The 25,357-nt window shown below is 40.4% G+C and overlaps 1 protein-coding gene across 9 annotated transcripts in view; it reads left to right on the forward strand.

Annotated features, from left to right (window-relative positions):
• The window catches only part of LOC127455875 (FERM domain-containing protein 4A-like), a 239,314-nt gene that overhangs the window by 176,982 nt on the left and 36,975 nt on the right, over positions 1 to 25,357 (forward strand). For all 9 annotated transcript variants that reach the window (XM_051724022.1, XM_051724023.1, XM_051724021.1 and 6 more), the window contains exons 4-11: positions 1,725 to 1,817; positions 7,484 to 7,568; positions 10,229 to 10,285; positions 10,790 to 10,812; positions 19,726 to 19,809; positions 20,864 to 20,929; positions 21,107 to 21,164; positions 21,349 to 21,435. In XM_051724022.1, the coding sequence (XP_051579982.1) occupies positions 1,725 to 1,817; positions 7,484 to 7,568; positions 10,229 to 10,285; positions 10,790 to 10,812; positions 19,726 to 19,809; positions 20,864 to 20,929; positions 21,107 to 21,164; positions 21,349 to 21,435 (553 nt within the window). The remainder of the gene's footprint in view (positions 1 to 1,724; positions 1,818 to 7,483; positions 7,569 to 10,228; positions 10,286 to 10,789; positions 10,813 to 19,725; positions 19,810 to 20,863; positions 20,930 to 21,106; positions 21,165 to 21,348; positions 21,436 to 25,357) is intronic.

Raw genomic sequence — 25,357 nt, forward strand, 5'->3', positions numbered from 1 at the left:
AATTCTGGAAGATTATTAATTAAGCTATCTGTAGTGGTTGAAAGAATAGTTCTAGCTGAACGATAGCGTGGTGTAGACTGAGTGACATTAGCTGATTGCAACAAACAAGAGACGAGGTAATGATCTGAGATGTCATCGCTCTGCGGCAGAATTTCTATAGTATCATTATCAACTACATATGACAGAATTAAACCTAGCATATGATTATGGCGATGAGTTGATCCTGTCACATTATGTCTGACTCCAAGAGAGTTGCGAATATCGATAAATGCTAATCCCAATGTGTCATTTTCATTATCTATCTGAATGTTGAAGTCACCAACTTAAAAAGCTCTATCTACAGTAACTACTAGATCTGATAGAAAACTGCAAATTCACCAAGGAAATCAGAATACGGCTCAGGTGATCTATATACTGTAGCAAGGGCAAAAGACGACAGAGATTTTCTATTTATATATGGCAGTGTCACATTAAACATTAGTAGTTCAAAAGACTTAAACGTATATCCTGTCCTCTGAGTAACACCAAAAACTTTACTGTAAATTGTAGCAACACCTCCTTCTCGACCCTTCAGACAAGACTCATGTTTATAACAATAACCTGGGGCAGTAGATTTATTTAAACTAATATATTAATCCGGTTTAAGCCAGGTTTCAGTCAAACAGAGCACATCCAAACTATGATCTGTAATAATTTCATTTTCAGTTAGTGCTTTGATAGAAAGAGATCTAATGATTAGTAGCCCTACCTTTATATAATGTTTATCTTCTTCTTCTTTTTCTTTTTTTTTCAAGTTTGACCTTAATCAGTTTTTTTCTAAATGGGAGGGAGGGGTTTGTGTTTGGTAGTTTGGGGAACAGACACAGTCTCTATATGATATCTAGGTGAAACAGTCTCTATGTGTTGTAGTTTATGTGACCTATGTGACATCTCAATGCAGCCTACACATCAAACAACACTGCTGTCATGGTGTCAGATGAAGGTCTAATCTGTATACAGCATGAGTACTGAAGCTCGCTGACTTTGGATGAGAGAACATGCTGTGATATTTCCACTGGGAGATGATTGGCTTCCCTCTTTCTCTCCTCTTCACTTTCTTCAACAACCATCCCTTCATTTAGTCGTTCACAGTGTGACCTACTGCTGTGCGCATTTGTTAGATGTATCTTCCCATGATTTCCTTGAGACACACACACTCACAATGAAGAGCAGCATCTCGCCTGCTCTCTCAGCTGGAGTGCTCAAGGGACAATGTTATTTGTTTTTTGAAAGAATTTGAAATGTTGTCTGGTGACTTTTGACCCCCTGCTGGACATCTTTCCTAACAAGGGCATGACAGTTTCCAGTCGCCAGGGACAACATGCAAATAGTCACATAGATGCATTTCACTGTCAGAAACAAATGCACAGGCACAATGCTGTAATTTTCTTATACAAATACAATTTAAAGCATTGTGTCATCGCTTGTTTGTTTCCGTTCATAGCTAATTTGTCTGTAAAATATTCAGTGGAACATCCACACATTTCTTTCATTTCAGTAATGCATGAAAGTAGTATGATGTATGATGACATCCTGGACGTAAAATGACCCTCTTGTGGTTCATTATTCTCAGGACATTGTATGACGTTATAAAGCACTGTGAATGAGATATTGTACGATATTGCAACATACTTCCGGTTGATTTTAGTGATCCTATCAGTCATTTCTCTTGGGCTGTGTTACAGGGGTCATTTCAGCTGGTTGCAGCTGGATCGGCGTGTTCTGGAACATGAATTTCCCAAGAAATCTGGACCCATTGTGCTTTTCTTCTGCGTTAGGTGAGTACAGCTGCAACAAATGACACAAATACTGTGTTTCAAAACTTAGTGAACTTACAATCTGCACTGTATTTTTGGGCATTAAATTGGATGTTCAAATATGCCTATGATTGCCTTTTGTAGGTAAGGGTTTCCCAACCAGGGGTTCGTCGAATTGTGATTGATAGAAATTTCAATGATGAATTAAACTGAATATATATATTATGTTAATCGATTAAAATGTGTAATTAAATTAATGACATGGTATATCGATTAATTAATCGAATTAATCGCAATTAATCGCATACATATTTGCATAAATATATATATTATTAAAAAAATAATAATACTGACAATTAAAATGCATTACATTATTTTGGCACACAAGTAAAGCATTAAAAAAGACAATATAAAAAGTTGCTTTAGAATGCAATATATTGTTTATTTCCATATTATTGAACATAAGCCTGTCATTGGTCTACAGTTCACAGCAATCCATTTTGCAACTGAATTCGTCAATAAGTCTTAAGGGCTTGTTTATGGACTCGTCAATGTTTACCTGCATCAGACGGACACTTTTGGAGCGTCTCGGTTGTAGGGCTGTCAGCTGGGCAGAGAAACTAAGTTTGAATTTTTACCTTAAATATTTTCAAAAATTGAATAATATTAGAATTTTAAAGTCAGCTGATTTTTAAATTGACGTTGTTTCTTTAGTCCACAAGAGGGCGCATTAAATACATAAACCGTACAGCACCGTTACATTATTGCAAATAATATTCCTGGCTGTTAAAAAAGAGCATTTCATTTCAAGAAAAATGAGTGGGTAAACGCTTTAATAGACAGTTCACATGGTGTTACACTTGCACTGATGCAACAGCATACTACCCCCGACTCAAGCTTCATAATAACAGTGAAATACCTCATTGTTTTGTATTCAGTACAGTTGTATGTAGAGTAGCAATATTCACAGATAGCAGTGGTATTCGGCTGAACTCGGTGGTGAAGCGGCTCAGACTATGAGCACAGGTCAGGGGCTGTTCAATCAGACGGAACACAACAGACTGGAACCGAACGCGAGGATCACTATAACCCCCCCTAGGGGCCTTTTAAGGCCTGTCGCGATTATTAAAAAACTGTCCGATATTTGATGAGACATCCGCGATAATTGGGCATTCAGGCCTTGTCCACACTAATATGTTTTCGTTTGAAAACGCATCTTTTTCTCTCCATTTTGACCTTCTGTCCACACTGAGACGGCGTTTTTGTCCGCGAAAACTGAGCTTTTTGAAAACGCACTTCAAAGTGGATAAATTTGAAAATGCTGTTTTCGCGTTGTAGTGTGTACTGTGAAAACGGATGCTTTCGAAAACGATGACGCATTTTTAGTCATGTGACACAGTCACGTGACCCATTCAGTCCAAAACAAGATGGTGGACGACGTTGTATCGCAGTTGTTATGGCTACTCTTCGGTTTGATTGCATTGTTAAAGATTAATGTCAGTTTGTACATACTTCAAAGGAGACGGGATGTTTACTCGCAGTAGTTGATCAGCGGCGGAACGCGAGGACAGTTGCGTTTCAGACCGTACATTACTGTGACGTTTCAAAGAGGCGGAAAATAAATAAACGCCTGACGGAAATGACGCATGTCGAAGCGTCTTACATTTTACCCGTGCAGTACAGGGACATAAGCGTTTTCAGACGTTTCAGTGTGGATGAGCAACTTTTGGAAAACACTTGAAAACGCTAGTGTGGACGGAGAGAGAGTTTTGAAAGGAAAACGCCGTTTTCAAATGTATCCGGATTAATGTAGACGTAGCCTCAAATTCCAGTCACTTTATAATGCCCAAATAAGGGAATTGTAAGCGAATATAGTGTATAAATGCCATGAATGGCGCATTTGTGTGTCATTCAGTTGAAATCCGAGTCCGAGCATCACTGGGCCACACCGCGGACGTCAGCCAGCTCCTGTCCTGAAAGAGTGGGTGAAGTGCTCTGATGCGCGCGCACCAAACTCCCTCGAAAATATGAACCAACAAGTTTAAACTTCGATAGTGAACGCAAAGCACTCTGGTTACACTTTCAACGATCGTGTAATGGCAAATGTTCCTGGTTCATACATGCAGTGTTAATGACACACAGTGACACAGAGGAGATTCACGTTTACTCTATTTTTGTGGAGTGATAAAATGATGAAACGAAATCTCAGAGGTTTTGCTTCATGAGAAACAAGGGCTCGTGGGTTTAATCAAAGAGCATTAAAATAATGTGTGAAAGTGAAGAAATGTATTTATTATTTATTTATTTATTATTATTTTACTAGTGCATAATATAATAAAAATATTCAGTCAGTAAACGACAGCTCACTGGCAGCTAGCAAAGACGCAGCCAATCAGAATCTACCGTTTTCCTCATTAACACCCCCATCAATTTGAGCGTCACTTGCTGAGCATAATATATTTATTTATATTACCTACACAAAGAATAGGGCAGTATATTTATTGCATGTGTGTATTTGTGTTTTCTGATAGAGAGGGAGTTAAAGTAGGCTTGTTTGTGTGCTTCCGCACGGTATTTTATTGTGTGCATCAATCGCATCGCGATCAGCGCACAGTCGTACATTACCACACTTACTGTGGGTGGATGCTGGTTTATTGGTTTCAAGTTCAGCATTAAAGAAGTCCAGCATTTCACCCGTTTGTTAGGACACATTTTGATTGCTTTTCTGTCAGTCTATTCTACTTTAATCAATTTGATTTCCCTTTTCTGGGTCACACGCACACACTGACACAAATAAAGGCTTTAATTGCTGCATGCATCTTCTGCATGAGCTATTGCATGTCAGTGCTGTTTAAAGGAACAGCTTTAATGCATGCATGTTGACTTCTGTACATCAGTTTGTGTGTGTGTATGTGAGCATGATATCTATTTCTCTACCCGTGATTGGGCTATTGATTAGAGAGAGCTGAAGTCTTTCATGTGTGTAAGACTCGGACTCACTCACATCTCAAATTAAACCAGCTGTCAATACAGTTTTAATCACTTTAATCTCTCTCGCTTTCACTCTCTCTCTCTCTTTCTCTCTCTCTCTCTCTCTCTCCTATCCTCTTTTTCTGTGTCTCTGTCTCTCTCTAAAACACTTGACTCGCTGTCAGCCAATCATGGACTCTTAAGCACGTGTCTTCATGCATCATGTGTTGTAGGCTTCATTTTGAGTTCATTGTATGCCTCTTTGTATGTTCAAAGACATGATCATGGCTTTTATGTATTATAGGTCTGCAGGGGAATTTAACGGAAACCTGAACTGGGCCTGTAAACAAGACCCGACCAACACCATTTAAATTTCAGGGTAGAACCTGATATAATAATTTTTCCTGGAAAATATTTTAGTCTAATAAAACTCTTTGACTGTGAAGGTTTGACTTAACAGGTTTTTGTTACATGTACAAAAGCAAGTAACGATCCAGACTCGGGATATTAACTACAGAAACATTTGAGTTGTAAACTTAAGACAATGACGATTGTCGGAAACACTGGTAAATAATATGGAAACGCATCATCACAGTCTGTGAAAAGGGTCCATTAAACCACAAAAGGCTACTATTTAATTAAATAAATATATAATCTGCATGTGCTGCATGCTTCATAATGAATGTGTGAAGCAGGCAGCTCATACACTGAAAACATCATGATCATCACGCGCGCTCTGTGTGTGTTTAGCAGATGACAGAGACCAGAGCGTTCTGAAGCATGCAGCACATACAGACTATATACAGTTGTGCTCAAAAGTTTGCATATCCTGGCAGAAATTGTGGAATTTTGGCATTGATTTGAAAATATGACTGATCATGCAAAAAAACTGTCTTTTATTTAAGGATTGTGATCATATGAAGCCATTTATTATCACATATTTGTTTGGCTCCTTTTCAAATCATAATGATAACAGAAATCACCCAAATGGCCCTGATCAAAAGTTTACATACCCTTGAATGTTTGGCCTTGTTACAGACACACAAGATGACACACACAGGTTTAAATGGCAATTAAAGGTTAATTTCCCACACCTGTGGCTTTTTAAATTGCAATTAGTGTCTGTGTATAAATAGTCAATGAGTTTGTTAGCTCTCACGTGGATGCACTGAGCAGGCTAGACACTGAGTCATGGGGAGCAGAAAAGAACTGTCAAAAGACCTGCGTAACAAGGTAATGGAACTATATAAAGATGGAAAAGGATATAAAAAGATATCCAAAGTCTTGAAAATGCCAGTCAGTACTGTTCAATCACTTAAGAAGTGGAAAATTTGGGGATCTCTTGATACCAAGCCAAGGTCAGGTAGACCAAGAAAGATTTCAGCCACAACTGCCAGAAGGATTGTTCGGGATACAAAGAAAAACCCACAGGTAACCTCAGGAGAAATACAGACTGCTCTGGAAAAAGATGGTGTGGTTGTTTCAAGGAGCACAATATGACGATACTTGAACAAAAATGAGCTGCATGGTCGAGTTGCCAGAAAGAAGCCATTACTGTGCCAATGCCACAAAAAAGCCCGGTTACAATATGCCCGACAACACCTTGACACGCCTCACAGCTTCTGGCACACTGTAATTTGGAGTGACGAGACCAAAATTGAGCTTTATGGTCACAACCATAAGCGCTATGTTTGGAGAGGGGTCAACAAGGCCTATAGTGAAAAGAATACCATCCCCACTGTGAAGCATGGTGGTGGCTCACTGATGTTTTGGGGGAGTGTGAGCTCTAAAGGCACGGGGAATCTTGTGAAAATTGATGGCAAGATGAATGCAGCATGTTATCAGAAAATACTGGCAGACAATTTGCATTCTTCTGCACGAAAGCTGCGCATGGGACGCACTTGGACTATCCAGCATGACAATGACCCTAAGCACAAGGCCAAGTTGACCCTCCAGTGGTTACAGCAGAAAAAGGTGAAGGTTCTGGAGTGGCCATCACAGTCTCCTGACCTTAATATCATCGAGCCACTCTGGGGAGATCTCAAACGTGCGGTTCATGCAAGACGACCAAAGACTTTGCGTGACCTGGAGGCATTTTGCCAAGACGAATGGGCAGCTATACCACCTGCAAGAATTTGGGGCCTCATAGACAACTATTACAAAAGACTGCACGCTGTCATTGATGCTAAAGGGGGCAATACACAGTATTAAGAACTAAGGGTATGCAGACTTTTTTGAATTAATTTGATTAGACACCATTTTGATGATAACATTTAATTAAGTTGTCGAATACGGAAGTTCAGATAAAATAACCATCTATTAACCATCACACACGTCATGACCTCTCTTGTGTTTTTGCTTAAATATCACACCCGTCACATAAAACGTCCTGGAAAACTGTGGCTTGAAAAGAGTGGGAACCCTGTTATTCATGTGTTTGTTTGTTATAGTTCCCACTAACCCTAATCTGAGTGCTAAATGTGCAGAGTGCTTGCACAATAGGAATTGTTTTATTGTTGTAGGTTTTGATAGGGAAGGAGGAGTCAAGAATGGATAAATGAGTGTTTATGATGCCCTCTGCTGGTTGGTCTATGAATCTGCATGTGTAACTGCATCCTGAAACCCAGCAATGTGATATAATACTTGTGTCTTAATTTAACAGCTGTTTTTAAACTGTAGCCATATTTTAATGTGTGTGATATCTTGTTGTCCTTCAGGTTCTACATAGAGAGTATCTCTTATCTGAAGGACAATGCCACAATAGAGCTGTTCTTCCTCAATGCAAAGTCCTGCATCTATAAGGTAAAGTCTTATCAAAGCAGTGCAGCATACATGAATTAGGGCAGATGAACTGTAACTTAGAAAGTGGAATCCCTGTTTGAGCCTCATTGGAATCTATGGCTGATTTTATGACTTTAAATATCAAAGGTAAATGTCTCCAGCCACAGGTGACTATATTCTTCATTAATCTGCTGATTTATTTATGGGAGGGTCAACAGGTGTAATTTGGGGAACGTTTTTGTAGTGTGAGTGTTCTACCACTAGAGGGCGTTTTCAGCTACTACCCCATAGTGACATGTGGAGAAGCCTGCATTCACATCATTTGAAATTAAGATAGGACCGGTTTCACATCATTTATAAATCTCATAAAAAATGCAAGATAATCATTATTTTTTGCCTGCTGTTTTAAGATGTTAATATTAACAGAAATCCATTTTTTTTCTTGCAAACATATTCTACCTATTTCAAAATACCAGAAGTGTTTACAAAAAAGATAATTCATTACTGTTGCCTTCACATGATATTGGAATGATTGTAAATACGAGTTTCCTACTTGGAAGTCGAAAAATTGACTGGGAATCTCTTGAGATAATTTTGATACCCGAGATGGCAGGAGACATAAACTTTCAACATGGCGAAGGAGAGTATTTATCAATAGTGAATTATGGGTTTTATTCATTTTTCTAAATGCAGCTACTTTTTTTTTTTTTTTTACCCAATTTGGAATGCTTTTTTTAAGTCCTCGTGGTGGCATAATGACTTGCCTCAATCCGGGTGGCGGAGGATGAATCCCAGTTGCCTCTGCATCTGAGACCGTCAATCTGCGCATCTTATCACGTGGCTTGTTGAACGTGTTGCCACGGAGACATAGTGTGTGTGGAGGCTTCATGCCACCCACCGCGGCATCTGCGCTCAACTCACCACATGCCCCACTGAGAACGAACCACATTATAGCGACCACGAGGAGGTTACCCCATGTGACTCTACCCTCCCTAGCAACCGGGCCAATTTGGTTGCTTAGGAGACCTGGCTGGAGTCACTCAGCACGCCCTGGATTCGAACTCGTGAACTAGCAAACTCCAGGGGTGGTAGCCAGCGTCTTTTACCTCTGAGCTACCCAGGCCCCCATGTAGTTACCTTCTTAACGATTTTATGCATATTGTAAATTTTTTACACAGAGAAAATAGTATGTGTTTTACCAAAATTCCATTATCGTCAGCAAGTTTACTGACATATAAGCCACAACCTGACCTCTCTCATCAACAAGGCGTTTCCATCCACAAAACTGCCGTTCACTGGATGTTTTTTGTTTTTGGCACTATTCAGAGTAAATTCTAGAGACTGTTGTATGTGAAAATCCCAGGAGATCAGCAGTTACAGAAATACTCAAACCAGCCCATCTGGCACCAACAATCATCCATGCAATTATCTAATCAGCCAATCATGTGGCAGCAGTGCAGTGCATAAAATCATGCAGATACGGGTCAGGAGCTTCAGTTAATGTTCACATCAACCATCAGAATGGGGAAAAATTTGATCTCAGTGGCATGATTGTTGGTGCCAGACGGGCTGGTTTGAGTATTTCTGTAACTGCTGATCTCCTGGGATTTTCACACACAACAGTCTCTAGAATTTACTCAGAATGGTGCCAAAAACAAAAAACATCCAGTGAGCGGCAGTTCTGCAGATGGAAACGCCTTGTTGATGAGAGAGGTCAGCAGAGAATGGCCAGACTGATTTGAACTGACAAAGTCTACGGTAACTCAGATGACCGCTCTGTACAATATCATCTCTGACGATGCTATTCTGAGCATCATCAGCGGTCCAGGCCCAGAAGCACCAAAGCAGCACCAAATCATGATGCTCCCTCCACCGTACTTCACCATTGGGATGATGTTTTATGTTGGTATGCAGTACCCTTTTTGCGGTGTATTCTTCCCAAACAATTCAACCTTAGTTTCATCAGTCCACTAAACATTTTCCCAGTAGCGTCGTGGAGTGTCAAGCTGGTGTTTGGCAAATTTCAGGCGTGCAGCAATGTTTTTGTTGGAAAGCAGCGGCTTCCTTCGTGATGCTGTGGTAATTCCAAAGGGTTCACATCCTTTTTTTTGTAACTATAAAAGAGTTCCCCAAGAACGTCCTCCATGTTTCCTATTCTTTCCAACAACAAAGCACTTGTATGTGACATACTCTTAAATAATGACTTCTGTGGGAAGTAGGATAATTCCAATAGCATGTGAAGACTTAAAAGATAATATAAAAGGAAACCAGGTGCAAATTCACTGCTCACTGATCACATACCACTCATTCTCACCTTTGTTTATTGCTCACATTATACTTAAGAGTCAGGTTTCCAATGTCATTCCAGTAATGTGTGTGTGAGACATTCCTGGAATTCTTGTCCCGGTGTGTTCAGCTAAGGCAATTAAACGCTCAGTTTGACTTGGTCATTAAAGTCATAAAGACCCCGTACACTTCAGTACTGCAGTTGAATACTCAGGAAATAACTGAACTGATTTAGATAGACCCTTCAGTGATAAGTAAACAGATCAGACCATTGCAGAAGAAAGAGATGAGATAATACATAGATTGGTGAAGATGCTCTGGTGTTCTGTCTGCTGTAATCCGTGATCCTCTCTCTATCTATTTGTCTCTCTCTCTCTCGCATGCTCTTTGTCTAGGAGCTCATAGAGGTGGACAGTGAGGTGGTGTTTGAACTGGCCTCCTACATCCTACAGGTGAGGTCATCAGTAACGTCATTTTGTGTGTAAATGTACTTCTGTGTGTGTAAATATAATAAATAATGTAATTAGTTCTTTATGCTCATACTTCGCGTTAGAGGTTATTAAAAACTGAATGACACTTCAGTGAAACTTAATGTACTTCTTTGTGTAGGTTATAGAGTCATGTCCAGGTCACTACAATATATCAGCCCGACATGGTGCTTTATTTTAAATCAAAAACAGAACGTTTCCTTTGTTCTGTAAGTTATCCAAACATGTAAAATGCTGTTGAGAAATATGGCTTTCCTTTATGACTCTGTGTGATCCAGGTGGAGTAGTATCAGGTATGTTATGTGTGTTTGACCTTTTAGAGGATTCAGTCCAGATGGCAGAGACTTCATCCCCCACTGAGACACACACACAGTTCTGCATATCAGAGCATGCAATCTATGCAAGCCTCTCGTTTACCAGCAGCACTCATTACTGATACTAAAATATGTAGTTTTCTGTCTCCCACAGGAAGCTAAAGGAGACTTCACAAGGTAAGAGTTCGTTTGAATGAATGAATCAACTTCCAGTGACCTTTTTCACACACACACACACACACACACACACACACACACACTCTCTCAAATTCTCTATCAGTGTGTCACTGCAGACTGAAAGCAGATCCAATTTGTGGCATATATCAAACTCTCCTTCCCACATGAGCACATGATCCAAGAGTGAGAGAGAGATGGGGGTGTGAACCCTGGGAACGGAGACAGAGAGGAGGAAATGGAATGTAGAGGATAAACAGTGTTAAATTACACGTACCGACCCCTTGCTTTCTCTGTCACACACACACTTATACAAACACACTTTCTACACACACAACATCTCAGCTATAAATCTGTTACATGTGCATCCTTCCAACTCTACTTTGTCACTCTGGTACCTTTCCTTGTCTCTGTTTCCTCTACCTCGTACACTTCTCAATGACTGCACCACATTTTGCATACTTCTATGCAAAAGTATGTACTTTACTGGGGATGGGAAAATGCATGTAATAAAACAGTGCGCCAGTATTGGGAAAACCTACAACTTCATAAAATTGCACATCTTGATACTATTGATGCACCAACCTTTTTTTTTTTTTTTTTTGCCAAAATAGAAAATTCTGGACACACTGGGGCGAAAACCGAAAGTGTTTTTTTTCTTTATTATTATTTAAGAATTTGTTCTTATTAATTATTAGTTATAGATAAGGGATTACACTTAGAAAACACACATTGAGAAGACTACTACAAGACATGCCCACTAAAAAGTTCCCTTAAAATAACCAGCGAAATGCTCAAGTCTTGCAACAGTTGGATGTCACATTCATAAACTGTGTTTTGTTGGAGGTCACGTGACGCCATGCAAGAAGCAGACGTGTGAACGATGAGCTCTGCGCACTTTGCTAAAGTTTTAATTATTCTCATGTTATAATCTGGTAAAATTCGATACACCCAGTTACACAATTGCTCTCTGATGCAAAACATGGCAAAGAAGTCAAAATCTTTGGGCTCTGGAGACATTAAAAGACACTTACGTGTTCAGAATGAAAGCCCAGACAGGCCTACAGACCGGGGACTCCATTTGGATGGCACGGCGAAAGAGGAGATCCAGCGTCAGTTGTCCAACATGTCGGTGATGATGACGAAGGTTCTTGCTGACTTGGAGGATCTCGCTGTAATATCGATTACGGCGATGGAAACAAAATTCTCTGAGTTAGTTACAAGAGTGTCAGATGCTGAGAAACAATCGATTATTTGGAGTCTTCGAAGAGGGAATTAACTGCTAATCCGCCTGTGACCAAAGTTGATCTGGAACGTATTCTTGAAAAGTTTGAAGATCTTGAGAATAGAAGCTGCAGGAATAACATCAGAATTGTTGGAATTCCTGAGCATGAGGAGGGCAGAGATATGGTGAAATTCCTAGACAAGCTCTTCCCGAGTCTGCTCGACATAACAGGCCACAAGCTGGAAATCGAGCGAGCTCACAGAGTCCCTGCTCGGAGATCTGCTGAGAGAGAAAGGCCCCGATCGATTCTGGCCAAATTTCTGAGGTCATCCGATAAAGATCTCGTTTTGTGCCAGGCGAGGAGCAAAGGGAAGCTTTCTTGGAGGAATCATAATATTTTCTTGTTCCCGGACTTTGCAAGTTCGACAAGAGGGAAACGTGATCGGTTCAGGGAATGCATCAGTGAAAGATCACTTTTGCTCTGATGTTTCCGGCCAAGCTGAGAATAGAAATGAAGGTCGGTCGCAAAGTATTTACATGTCCCAATCAGGCAGTGTCGTTTATTGAATCAATGGGTGAGTAAACCATTGGAAGTTTCTCACATGAGTGGGTCGACTCGCTGTACTTACTCTTGAGGAAGCTGGGCGACATTTTGGTTTCTTTTTGCATTGGCTTCACCTAGCGGCTGGAGTTTGTTTTGAGAATAACACTTTCCTTAAAGAAGCTTTTGCATTGATGGAAGATTACATTTGCATTGAAGTTCCCGGCCAGTTTAAGAGTGGACACTACAGATGACCGCAAAATATCTACATGCTCACACAAAGGATGTCTTTTATAAAGTTGACGGATTGAGTAAGTCTTGGTATATACTTTTATTTGGCCTCCGAGTGAATTGACTTGACCATCCGGGGAACAGGGATGTCGGTTTTTTTTCTTTTTGTGTTGGCTCCACCTAGCGGCTGGAGCTTGTTCCGTTTACGGGACACTGGAATGATTACGTCATCCGCTGAAGTCATAACAGCTGGCTCACTGAACATTCGTTTGTCTATCCGTGAATCTGAACGGTTTTATATCAGCTGGAATTTGTTTTGTGGAGGATCACACCTTTAAAACAGTTCTGTGAATTAATCTACATGTTCTTTGTGTTCATTCTTCCTTTTGGCTGGGGGTTATTTTACAAAGTATTTTCTGTTATGTAATTTTGCTTCACAAATTTGTGAGGCAAAATTGTGCAATCCGATGGCAAAGTTGTCATGGGGGCTTGTGGGCATTCATGGACCTTTTGAGTTTAGAGGGATTGTCGCTGGTTGGCGCTGTCGTGCGCGGGGTTAATGCGCACGTTTTTCTTTTATTTGTTTGTTTTGTTCGGGGGGAAGTTTGGGGTTTGATTGTTTCACTAATGGGGAATGTGATCTGTATAATTTTGTTTTTGACGCACAGTTTATTTATTTTTTTATTATATCAATATGTCAGTTGTTAATATGAGTGTACTATCTCTCTCCACGTGGAATGTGAATGGGTTGGGGCAACCCATAAAAAGAAGGAAGGTTATTACTTTTCTTAAATGTAAGAAATAAGATATAGTGTTTCTTCAAGAAACACATCTCTCCCCGCAGGAAGCGGGAACATTTGGGAAGATATGGGGTGGACATGTTTTTTTAGTGCTGGCTCAAATAAGAGCAAGGGAGTCATTATATTGGTAAATAAACATCTGCATTCAAATGTCTCAAACAGATTAAAGATAAATTAGGAAGAGTCATTATTGTTTTAGCTGAAATTCAAGGGTAAAGGTTGATTTTGGCTAATATTTACACACCTAACGCTGATGATCAGGGCTTTTTTATAGATCTTGAAGGGATGTTGCAAGCCGCTGGCACCCCTCATGATATAATTTTGGGAGGAGACTTTAATCTTTTAATGGACTCAGTCCTTGATCACAGTGAAGCAAAAGTGTGTAAACCCCCTAGAGCAACATTGACGCTTCACAGGATGTGTAAAAATCTTGGTCTTACAGATATTTGGAGACTTTTGAACCCATCTGGTAGAGACTATAAATTTTTTTCATCAGTCCATAAGATTTATTCTAGAATAGATTCTTTTTTTATATATATCCAAATCCCTCATTTCATCTGTTGATTGCTCAATTGGAAATATCTTCCAATCAATGGAAATAGTTTCAGACCATGCCCTGGTGAGTTTAGAGGTGTTGCCATATACAGAGAAAAAGAAATCATATAGTTGGCACCTTAATGTGTCCGTTTTGCAAAATCCTGAATTCCAACAAATGTTAAAGACTGAAAACAATGTTTATATGGAGACCAATTGGCCCTCTGTATCCACTGTGGGCATGGCTTGGGAGGCACTTAAGGCGGTTCTTAGGGGTCGGATCATACAGTATGCCTCATTCACCAAAAAATCCAAAGCATGAGAACTTGTGGAGTTGGAAGGAAATATAAAAAATGCCGAAGCAGTGCTGAAGCACTGAATGTCGTCTGATGGTCTCAGAGAATTGACCCGATTGAAATACAGATATAATACTATTTTGTCGCGGAAAGTGGAGTTTTGGTTATTCAGGGCAAGACAGTCATAGTCGGGGAACAAAGCAGGAAAACTTTTGGCTAGATATATAAAGCAGAGAGAGTCTTTTTCTACCATTCCCTCAGTGAAATCTGCTGGTAGTGAAATATTTAACTCGGCCATTGATATTAATAATGCTTTTAAAGAATTCTACTTTGATCTCTATGGTTCCATGTCTTCATCTACTGATGAAGATATTAGAAACTTTGTGGAACCATTAGATCTCCCTAAACTGATGACTGAGCAAAATAAATCTCTTGATTGTGAGATAACCTTGGAGGAGCTTGGCGAGGTTATTAAGGCCTTGCCTACATGCAAGGCTCCGGGGCCTGACGGCTTTGCTGCTGAGTTTTTCAAATCTTATGCTACAGAACTGGCTCCACTTTTGCTAGAAGTTTATACTGAATCATTAAAGAATGGAAAGCTTCTGCCAACCATGTCACAAGCCCGGATCTGTCTGATTCTTAAAAAGGACAAAGATCCAAGTGAGTGTAAAAGTTACCATTCAATTTCCCTGATCCAGCTAGACGTTAAAATATTGTCAAAAATTCTGGCTAATCGATTAAGTAAAGTTATGACACCTCTTATACATATAGATCAGGTGGGGTTTATTTGGGGCCACAGCTCTTCTGATAACATTAGGCGTCTCATGAATATCATGTGGTCAGTAGCAAATGAACAATCTCCGGTCGCTGCCATCTCACTTGACGCCGAAAAGGCATTTGATATGGTAGAATGGGATTATTTTACTCTGGATTAAGTTACTTTATAGACACCCAGTAGCGGCGGTACAAACAAATGGACTAATTTCAGATTATTTTACTCTGGATAGGGGCACCCGGCAGGGTTGCCCTCTTTCCCCATTATTGTTCTGTCTTGCCCTGGAACCATTAGCAACCGTGATAAGAAAGGAGGATGATTTTCCAGGGGTGGTGGCGGGAGGTATGGCGCATAAACTCTTGCTTTAAACAGATGATATTTTATTATTTTTCTCTGACCCCAGTAGATCTATGCCTTGCCTCCACAGAATTATTAATTCCTTTTCTAAGTTTTCAGGATATAGAGTCAGTAGGTCTAAATCCGAAGCTTTGGCTCTGACAGCATACTGCCCAGAAACGGTTTTCCAGCCGGGTGCTTTCCAGTGGCCCAAACAGGGCATTAAGTATTTGGGTATTTTATTTCCAGAAAATATGTGTAGAGTTAATTTTGACCCCTTAATAAAATGGTTTTCGAGCGATGTGGACAGGTGGGCTTCATTACATTTATCTATGATTGGGAAGGTTAATGTTATTAAAATACATTTTATTCCAAAATTCAATTACTTACTGCAGTCTCTCCCTGTAGATGTCCCCCTCTCTTATTTCAAGCAATTTGATAGCAATATCCTTCATTTGGAATGGTAAGCGTCCCAAATTACATTTCAATAAGTTACATAGGCCGATTGACAAAGGTGGGCTAGGCCTACCCAAGATTTTATTTTATTATTATGCATTCGGTCTCAGACATTAGGCTCATTGGTCGCTTCCACCTGAGAGAGCCCCTCCCTGGTTCTGTATAGAACAGGAAGTTCTTGCCCCTATTTCGCCACTGCAGAGCCTTTCTATCAAATTAATCGGAGAAGCTAAGTTACATCCCATTATCTCGCACTTGAACTCGGTATTCACAAAAGTGTCCAGACTGTTTAATTCTGATTTTTTTTTTAAATGTTGCCTCGAGTATATGGCTGAACCCCAAGGATAGTGGGGGTTGGATATTGATTCTGTATATGTGTGTTCTGTTATTTATATTTAATGGTTGAATCAATAAAAAATGTTAATCGGAAAAAAGAAAACACACATTGATGTCATAACATTTAGGCTTAAACAACTTAACCCTAACCCTAACTTATCAACTTAATGGATAGAAGTTTTTTTTTTCTTTTGGATTTTCTTCCCTTTTCTTCCCAATTTGGAATGCCCAATTCCCAATGCACTCTAAGTCCTCATGGTGGCGTAATGACTCCGCATCTGAGACAGTCAATCCGTGCATCTTATCACATGGCTTGTTGAGCGTGTTACTGCAGAGACCTAGCGCATGTGGAGGCTCACACTATTCTCCACAGCATCCACACACAACTCACCACACGTCCCACTGAGAGTGAGGACCACATTATAGTGACCATGAAGAGGTTAACCCAACATGACTCTACCCACCCTAGCAACCAGGCCAATTGGTTGCTTAAGAAGCCTGACTGGAGTCACTCAGCACACCCTAGATTCAAACTTGCGACTCCAGGTGTGGTAGTCAGCGTCTTTACTCACTGAGCTACCCAGGCCCTCTTAAAACTAGGGCTGTGCCAATACTATCAAATATCGATACAGCGCAATACTTTTCCTCATAATATTGCGTCGATACTTTATATCCCTGTATCAATATTTTTAGGGGCCAAGCACTGAAGGTGCGTAGCCCCTATTGCATCAGTTAGTATTATTATTGTTATTATTCCTCCCCAATAGGAGTCTATGGCAGCCCATAGAATTGTTCATAGGAAAATGATGAAATTTGGCACACTGATAGAGGTGGTCATAAATAGTCCCCATAGCAAATTTGGGATCTCTAGGACAAACTTCATAGTGCCACCACCAGTCCAAAAAATTCAATTTTCTTTTGCGTGCATCTTTTGAACCGTTTGTCCTATAAACAAAATATTTTTTGGTCTGATTACTCTCCTCTTAATGCTTCAAATGAACCCCCATACATTATAACTCCGCCCATTAGAGTAGCTGCCATCTTGGATAATTATGTGTACAGTTTAAAAGTTTAACATCCTTCAAACTTTGTCAGATTTGTCCAAAAAATGGCTCAAAATAATCTCCAGACCGAGCCACACATAAATTATAGTAAAGAATTTTCGTCTTTGTTTAAAAGTTACGGCAAGTTAACGAGGTCGATGTAAAACTGGATGTGAGGCTGTATCTTTGCAACGGTTTGTCCTATCAAAACGAAACTTGGCATGCTTCTTCATCAGGGCCATGATATGAGGGTACATGCAAAGTTTGGAGACAGCGCCACCTATAGGTCAACAGTTTTGTCTGTAACATTTGATCTCTATGTCCTAAAATTATGGGGTTGGTGTCTGTGGATTCCTTAGGTCATGCAGAATTCAACAATACCAATTTTTCTAATGTCAGCCATACTGTCCATCCGCCACATTTAATTTTATTAAAAAGTGATATATCTTTTTGGAGTCGCAAGTTCGAATCCCAGGGCGTGCTGAGTGACTCCAGCCAGGTCTCCTAAGCAACCATATGGCCCGGTTGCTAGGGAGGGTAGAGTCACATGGGATAACCTCCTCGTGGTTGCTATAATGTAGTTTGCTCTCGGTGGGGCGCATGGTGAGTTGTGCGTGGATGCCGCGGTGGATGGCCTCCACACGCGCTATGTCACTGCGGTAATACGCTCAAAAAGCCACATGATAAGATGTGCAGATTGACGGTCTCAGATGCGGAGGCAGCTGAAATTCATCCTCCGCCACCCAGATTGAGGCGAGTCATTACGCCACCACGAGGACTTAGAGCACATTGGGAATTGGGCATTCCAAATTGGGAGAAAAAGGGGAAAAAATTTAAAAGAAAGTATTGTCAGATTTAAACGAATATGTTTATGCATCATAAACATCATGTCCTGAGGATACCTGAGCAGTATTGAGACAGCGGCACCTATAGTTCAAAAGATAATCCACACTTTTGTGCTTGTCATGGCAACTGAGTGGCTCAGTGTGTTAAAGCACTGGTTTATGGTTTAAATGGTCATGGGTTCAAATTCCCTCAACAACAAATCGTGCAGTTAAAATTTCTGTTGTTACAGAGAGCTTTGCATTTGGCTTACTAAATAGTTGCTGTACTTTTCTCCAATCAGATTTTGATTTTCACTTTGTTGTATAGTTACATGAAAACGAAGTTGATTATGGTGACTACGATGATTGACTGCGATTGCTCTATGCTTGGTATGTCCCTTTGGTGACTGTCAATGTTGTGGCTCTGTGGTGCAGTGGACTGTGCAGTGACCGGTTGAACGGAAAGTTGTAGGTTAAAATGTATCCTGTGTTTTTATCTTTATGTCATACGTGATCTTTGGGTTGTGGTTAATGCTGTGCAATGCTTGCCATTTCGGTGCTCGGCCCCGTAATTGCTGCTTGCAGCTATATTTATGCAACTATTTGTTTATGATATCTAACAGTTTAAAGAAGACAAAGCAGGTCATCTAAATATGTGCAAACTCAAAGTGGAGTTTCTCAGTGCTGTCAGAGATGCTTCTTTGAGGCGCAAGAGAGACTGAAACTGAAACTCTTGGACAGGCTGGTCCTTTCTCATGCGTTTGGCACGAGGGCCAAGCAAAAATATGGATTTTCTGTTTAATTGCAATCTTCATTTGATGATATCAATTCTTAAAATCCCAAAACCCGTCTTTTACTCTATGCGTAGCCCTTTACAGTGAGAGTATGTCACTCACATACTTGACTTAAAATGTCTAATTAGACACTGCCTGTTAATATTTCAGTTTTTACTCACCAGTTCAGCACCGAGTTCAGCATCCTTTCACTGCATGTTGAGAGTAAAAATTTGGTTTGCCTTGTAATGCATGTCCAAAGATGAGATCCATGTGATCCATTTGTCATTGATAATGTCTCTTATAATTCCCTCTTTGGTCTTCACAACAAAAATAAACATTTGATTCTAATCGGACATGGCACTGATACTGTAAACATTGCATTAAAGTCTCTGTCCTTAAAAAGACAGTATCGGGAATTAACACGATTTCTACATATTGTTGTAAATATTTGTAAATAGGACGAATTATGCATCTAAACAATAAACAAACACACACACACATCATTTGTTTTCAAGAGATTATGACCAATTTTAGCCCAAAAAGCATGTACATGTATGCATACCTAGAGAATCCAAAACTGGAAATCTTTGGCATGCTATTTTCTGCATACTATGATTTGGGACACACTTATCCTTTCTTGCATACCATTTAAGAGTGAAAGTATACAAATTGGATGCAGCTAACCTTTCTGCCTTTCTCTGCACCTTTCAGACATTTTTGGTTTTGTGTTGTTTTGTCTGCAGCAATGATGCTACTAGAGCTGATCTGAAGAAACTGCCAGCACTGCCTACACAAGCACTGAAGGAGCACCCTTCACTCGCATACTGGTGAGACACACACATTCACAGCTGTCAGCTGATTATGGAGAGGTAATAGATGAAGTTACTGTTTACAAACAAATGCTCCGCCCCGCCCCTTCCGGGGTCTTTTGGTAGCCCAGAAAAGAACTGCTGTCTATGGGCGCTTTGCTCAAATTGTGCTGAAACTGCCCAAAAAGTGTTGTTTGTAGGGATGAAACATCCCGTTTCCTACAGATTATTGGAAATTAGGGCTTCTTTAAATTTCCACCAGATCGTCGCATCAGGAAAGACTCAGGATTTTACAGAAATTATGATATTTCACGGGTCACCGTCATTGTTATTGCGTCTGCTCTATTAGACACAATTGACCAGAAGAATTTGAGCAAACTCCAATCGCAAATGGCTGTTTTTAATTTCCAAAGTGCTGCCGCTGTGACAGATATGAGGTCAAATATGATCTAACGACGATCTTATATGATCAAGACCACCATATACCATATAACGGGAGGAACGGGACATGTCTCCACCACCGAATTGCATGGACTACTGTTTGCGAAAGGATAAGTATGTCTGATGGTAGTTTTCATTTCGAAGTACCCAAATTCTCAGACTTTAGAAGTGTGTTAAATTGTGATGATGTGTATTCATCAAGCTGTTACATGTCCGAACCAAGTTTAAACTAGTTTTGCCAATATTTCAGAAAACTTTCTTCACTGTAAACCATATATACTCTTTTATCCTAACTTTTATTAACATTAAAAGACATTATAACATTTTATAAAGCTTAAAATATTATTAAAACTGCAGCGCTGCCTATTTCCCCCATTGAAATCTGCTGCTCGAAAGAACCCGGAGGCGTGTTTCCTGCGGTGTGAGAGTAATTTCATCTATAAGGAGACAAATCACATCTTTGTTCTTGGAGCACCATGGGAAGAGATTCCCTTGAGTAATCTGGTACCCTAATGTAGCTTAAATTATATTTGATCTGAATGAAGTGTTTCTCAGATTCGCTCACACATGTGTACTGCCTGATCTAAGAATGAGCTTCTCTCCATAGTGTTGTATCTTGTGTGTTTTGCAGTGAGGACCGGGTCATTGAGCACTATAAGAAGCTAAGCGGACAGTCCAGAGGCCAGGCTATCGTCAAGTAAGACAGCATTTGTAACACCCAGTATAATGCGTTATTTGCAGTTCTGATAATCAACTAAATGGCACTTTTGAGATCCACTCCCACATATTCACTGTTCTTGTAAATTGTTTGCAAATGTAACATCTCTAACATGATACTGTCAATAAACAATCACTCCCTTCTCCTTTTTCACAGTTATATGAGTGTAGTGGAGTCATTGCCCACATATGGAGTGCATTATTACGCTGTTAAGGTGGGTCTCTGCTCAGAGGGGAAATTTATAAGCACAAGCGTCAGTCCACACATGTTCTCACAAGATTGGTGCTTGACTAATGTGTTTAAGACACATGCTGTCATCAACCATAGAATGACACTTTACACTCACATTATCAGTGTGCATGTGCTAATGTTTCTCTCTCTCTGCTCTCACTCTTTAGGATAAGCAGGGTATCCCGTGGTGGCTGGGTTTGAGCTATAAAGGCATTTTTCAATATGACTACCAGGACAAAGTCAAACCAAGAAAGGTAAGAACTCACAGAATAAACCATCTCTTTCCTCTGTGGACTCACTGGAGTTAGACTTTCATTTGTCCTCCCTTCCCATCTCTTCATCACTGTCATCTAATAATGGCTTCGTCTCTCTGTTGGTAATTACTTCCTAAAATGTAGCTCATGAAAGTGCTTCATAGGAAAATGTAAGAACCAAAAATCATTCACTTCTCCTTTAAAACTCGCTACTTAGCAGAAATAAACAGTGAACATGGCAGTTTCTCTTTCGCCGTGTTTTGAGATGTTGTGTTAGTTTCCTCAAATGTGTCTAAAGGGGGAAGGTGTGTCTGTCAAACTCACCTCATCACCTTTGCTTAACCTCATGACGTCTGACCATTTGACCCTCTGACCTCAGGTGTGGTAACCTCTACTGTGACTTCAGAGGTCATGACCTGTAGAACAGCATTTTTTGCAACTTTAGACAGAGGCTCTCAGACTCCCAGACAGACGATCAGCGACACCCAATAACTGACTGAATGTTACAAACTTGTCGATATGACTCTCTTTCAGGTGTGTGTGTTGCTGGTTTTCCATCCTTACAGCACACATTTACAGTGTTTAAATTCTCTCCAAAGGAGAGGCAAAACTTCAGTCTGTGGTGAGGAACAGAAAATCCTTTCCCAAACCGCAAGCTAAAAATAGCGTTCAGCAAAAAAGTCGTCCAGAAAAGCGAAAAGCCAAACTCTGGCCTATTTACAGAGAGGATCTGTTACAGAAAACGAGAGAGAGAGAGGGGAAATGAAAAGACATAGCAAAGGGCTGCGCAGAATGATGGGGAATGAAACCAGAAGTGTCTGCAAAAACGCCACAGATGCAAATCAAACAAAATTGCAGTTCTGCGGACTAGTCCACCTAAACCTGAATGACAATTTAAAGCAATAGTTCACCCAAATGATAATACTATCATTGTTTACTCACCCTCATGGCTTTCTTTCTTTCATGGAACACAAATGGAGAAGTTTTGAAGAATGTTCATGCTGTTCATTTTAGGGATGCACTGATACCACTTTTTTTTTTTTCTCCTCTCCCCAATTTGGAATGCCCAGTTCCCAATGCACTCTTAAGTCCTCGTGGTGGTGTAGTGATTCACCTCAATCCAGGTGGCAGAGGATGAATCTCAGTTGCCTCTGTGTCTAAGACTGTCAATCTGTGCATCTTATCACGTGGCTTGTTGAGTGCGTTACCATGGAGACATAGCACGTGTGGAGGCTTCACGCTATTCTCTGTGGCATCCATGCACAACTCACCACGCACCCCACCGAGAGCAAGAACCACATTATAGCGACCACGAGGAGGTTACCCCATGTTACTCTACCCTCCCTAACAACCGGGCCAATTTGGTTGCTTAGGAGACCTGGCTGGAGTCACTCAACACACCCTGGGATTCGAACTTGCGACTCCAGGGGTGATAGTCAGCGTCTTTACTCACTGAGCTATCCAGGCCCCCAATACCACTTTTTTCTAATCCGATTCTGATATCTGAAATCTCAGTATCAGCCGATACTGATCCGATACCAGTGTTGTTGTTTTGCATAATCAGTTTAGAATATCTTTACATTATTGTGTGGAACTAATTGGGGGTACTCTTTAATATGTAAAGAAACACAAACCTCTAACTACACATTATTTCAATAGAAATGTATAGCTTATTAAGAAAAGCATTATTGTTAACTAGTATACTGGATAGTGTAGCAGCAACTTTTACTCTCAACAACTTTTACTCTCAACACGCAATGAAATGATCTCGCTATTGAATACTCCACCACTTTTCTACAGAATTCATTCACTGTTGAGCGAAATCTGAACATTTACCAGCCAGTTGCCAATACACATTTTGGTCGCATAACACAAAATTTGTTTGCAAATGTGAGTGATTTCCTCTCATTGTGGTGGAGGGTTGCACATAGAGTAAAAGATCGATCTTGGGATTTAAGAATCAAACAAAGATCGCGATGCATCGGAAAATCGATATTTTTACCCACCCCTAGCGACAGTGGGGCTGTCAAGCTCCAAAAATGATAATGCTCTTCCTGCAAACCATGTGATCGTTTTGTGAGTGGAACAGACCATAATTTGTGCATTTGCATTTTCAAAGATTTGACATCAGTGATGGCATACGCCAATGGCTTTTGACAGTCTTGTGACTGATTGTGACGCAGCATATTTGAAAGTTTTGAACTGAGGGCAGTGGAGTGAAATGAGGGTAAATGATATAAACATTGACAGAGTTGTCCTTTTTGGGTGAGCTATTCCAAAACTACAGTATTGCTCCTAAGAGTTATCAGGTGCCCAGGTTTGCATACTAATGTTACTAATTAGCAGATACCAGACTAAACCGGGCACTTTTACAGCATTTCTCCTTCTGATCTGCTTATCAGATGGAACATTGCTATTGATGTTCTCATTACGCAGCTTGTCTCCATCAAGCACACTTGTTCATGTTTTGATGATAAGCTCACATGTGCTAATGGTTAGTGGCTGTTCTCCATCTGTGGGCAGTGTGTGTGTGTGTGTGTGTGTGTGTGTGACAGTTAAATATGCCACACAGTAAAAGTTGCAGACTTGGTGAGTTCGTGGTTGGGTTTATTTAATGAGTTTCAAACTAATTCAAACCCTTTCCTAATGAGAGACCACAGAGCATTTGTGCCAAAATGTGTTAAGGTGTTTGTGTTAAGTTTTACTGTGTGTGTAGTTTCTTCACGAGCTGTGGTGTGTGATCCTCCACCTAAACCCCCTCCATCAGCCTTGCTGAATCCGAAACCCCGCAACAGGAAACCCAGCAGCAGACACCCGCAGGATTACTGTCGCCCTGACAACACACAACATGCTGGAAACATTAGAGTGTCTGACAAATCTGGGACCACTCCTCAAAAACTGGGATGTGTGCGTAAAAGTCTCTGATTGGTTGGGTTCAGCTTATTAGGAAATAACAGCTACGTATAAAGAAATCTTGCCTAATCGAACATATTAATGAGCAATAATTAAAAAACAAAAATCAGACATGCCTCTTCTGGCACTTTATGCCGGATGTGATGTTTCAGCTGTGAATCATGGGATTGCTAGCCATGAGTCACAGGTGATTGTTTGTGTCCTGTCTGCTGATGGTGACCTTTGACCTCTCGGATGCCCTGTCTTTTTTCATCAGCCTTCATAATAGCTCTTGCTGAGACACCGTGCCCCCACACACAGCCTTTCTGTACTCTGTGAGAGAGAGAGAGTGAGTGGGGTTTACTGTATTATTGTATATATGGGCAGACTACAGGGTGGGAGTCCTGTGTTATATTAAGAGAACGGGCAGCAAATGTGAGTCACAATGACGCAACACCCATGATATTTGTAGAGAGACTCCAAATCCCTCTCATATCACTGCATCGGAATACTTTAAATATAGCTATTTTTGGTCTATCTTTAGCTGTGCTCCAAAACTGAAGGGTTACATGTTTGTACAAGGAAGTATTGCGTAATCACAAGACATTGGCTTTGTATCAAAACCTAGTGAGCTGTCTACATTCGTAGGCTTCATAGACTCAGTCCTGACCACGGAGCTATAAAATACCTGGAGAGAGCTATCCGTTAGCATCCCCATTCATCTCTATGACTGTGCTCAGCTAGCACAGGGCTCCCAGAAAGCTAGCGAAATGGAGGCTGCCATCTTTGCTCATGGGCGCTCAGTCACGTGACAGATCACTCGTCAATGGGAATAGACAGGGAAAAATATAAATCAATTTCACGCTTTTAAGAGCCCTTCAAAAACAATCCGTCACCGGATGACGATGTGCTATAACGTAATTAAATAATTTAAATTGAAATGGTTCTTGGAAATACATTTATTTCGTCATAAAACATAGCTACTTTTGTATGGCTGTCTATGGAGAAACGTGCTTTTTGCCATCGGGTG

The sequence above is a fragment of the Myxocyprinus asiaticus genome, chromosome 18, assembly GCF_019703515.2.
Source record: "Myxocyprinus asiaticus isolate MX2 ecotype Aquarium Trade chromosome 18, UBuf_Myxa_2, whole genome shotgun sequence".
Taxonomy (NCBI): Eukaryota; Metazoa; Chordata; class Actinopteri; order Cypriniformes; family Catostomidae; genus Myxocyprinus; species Myxocyprinus asiaticus.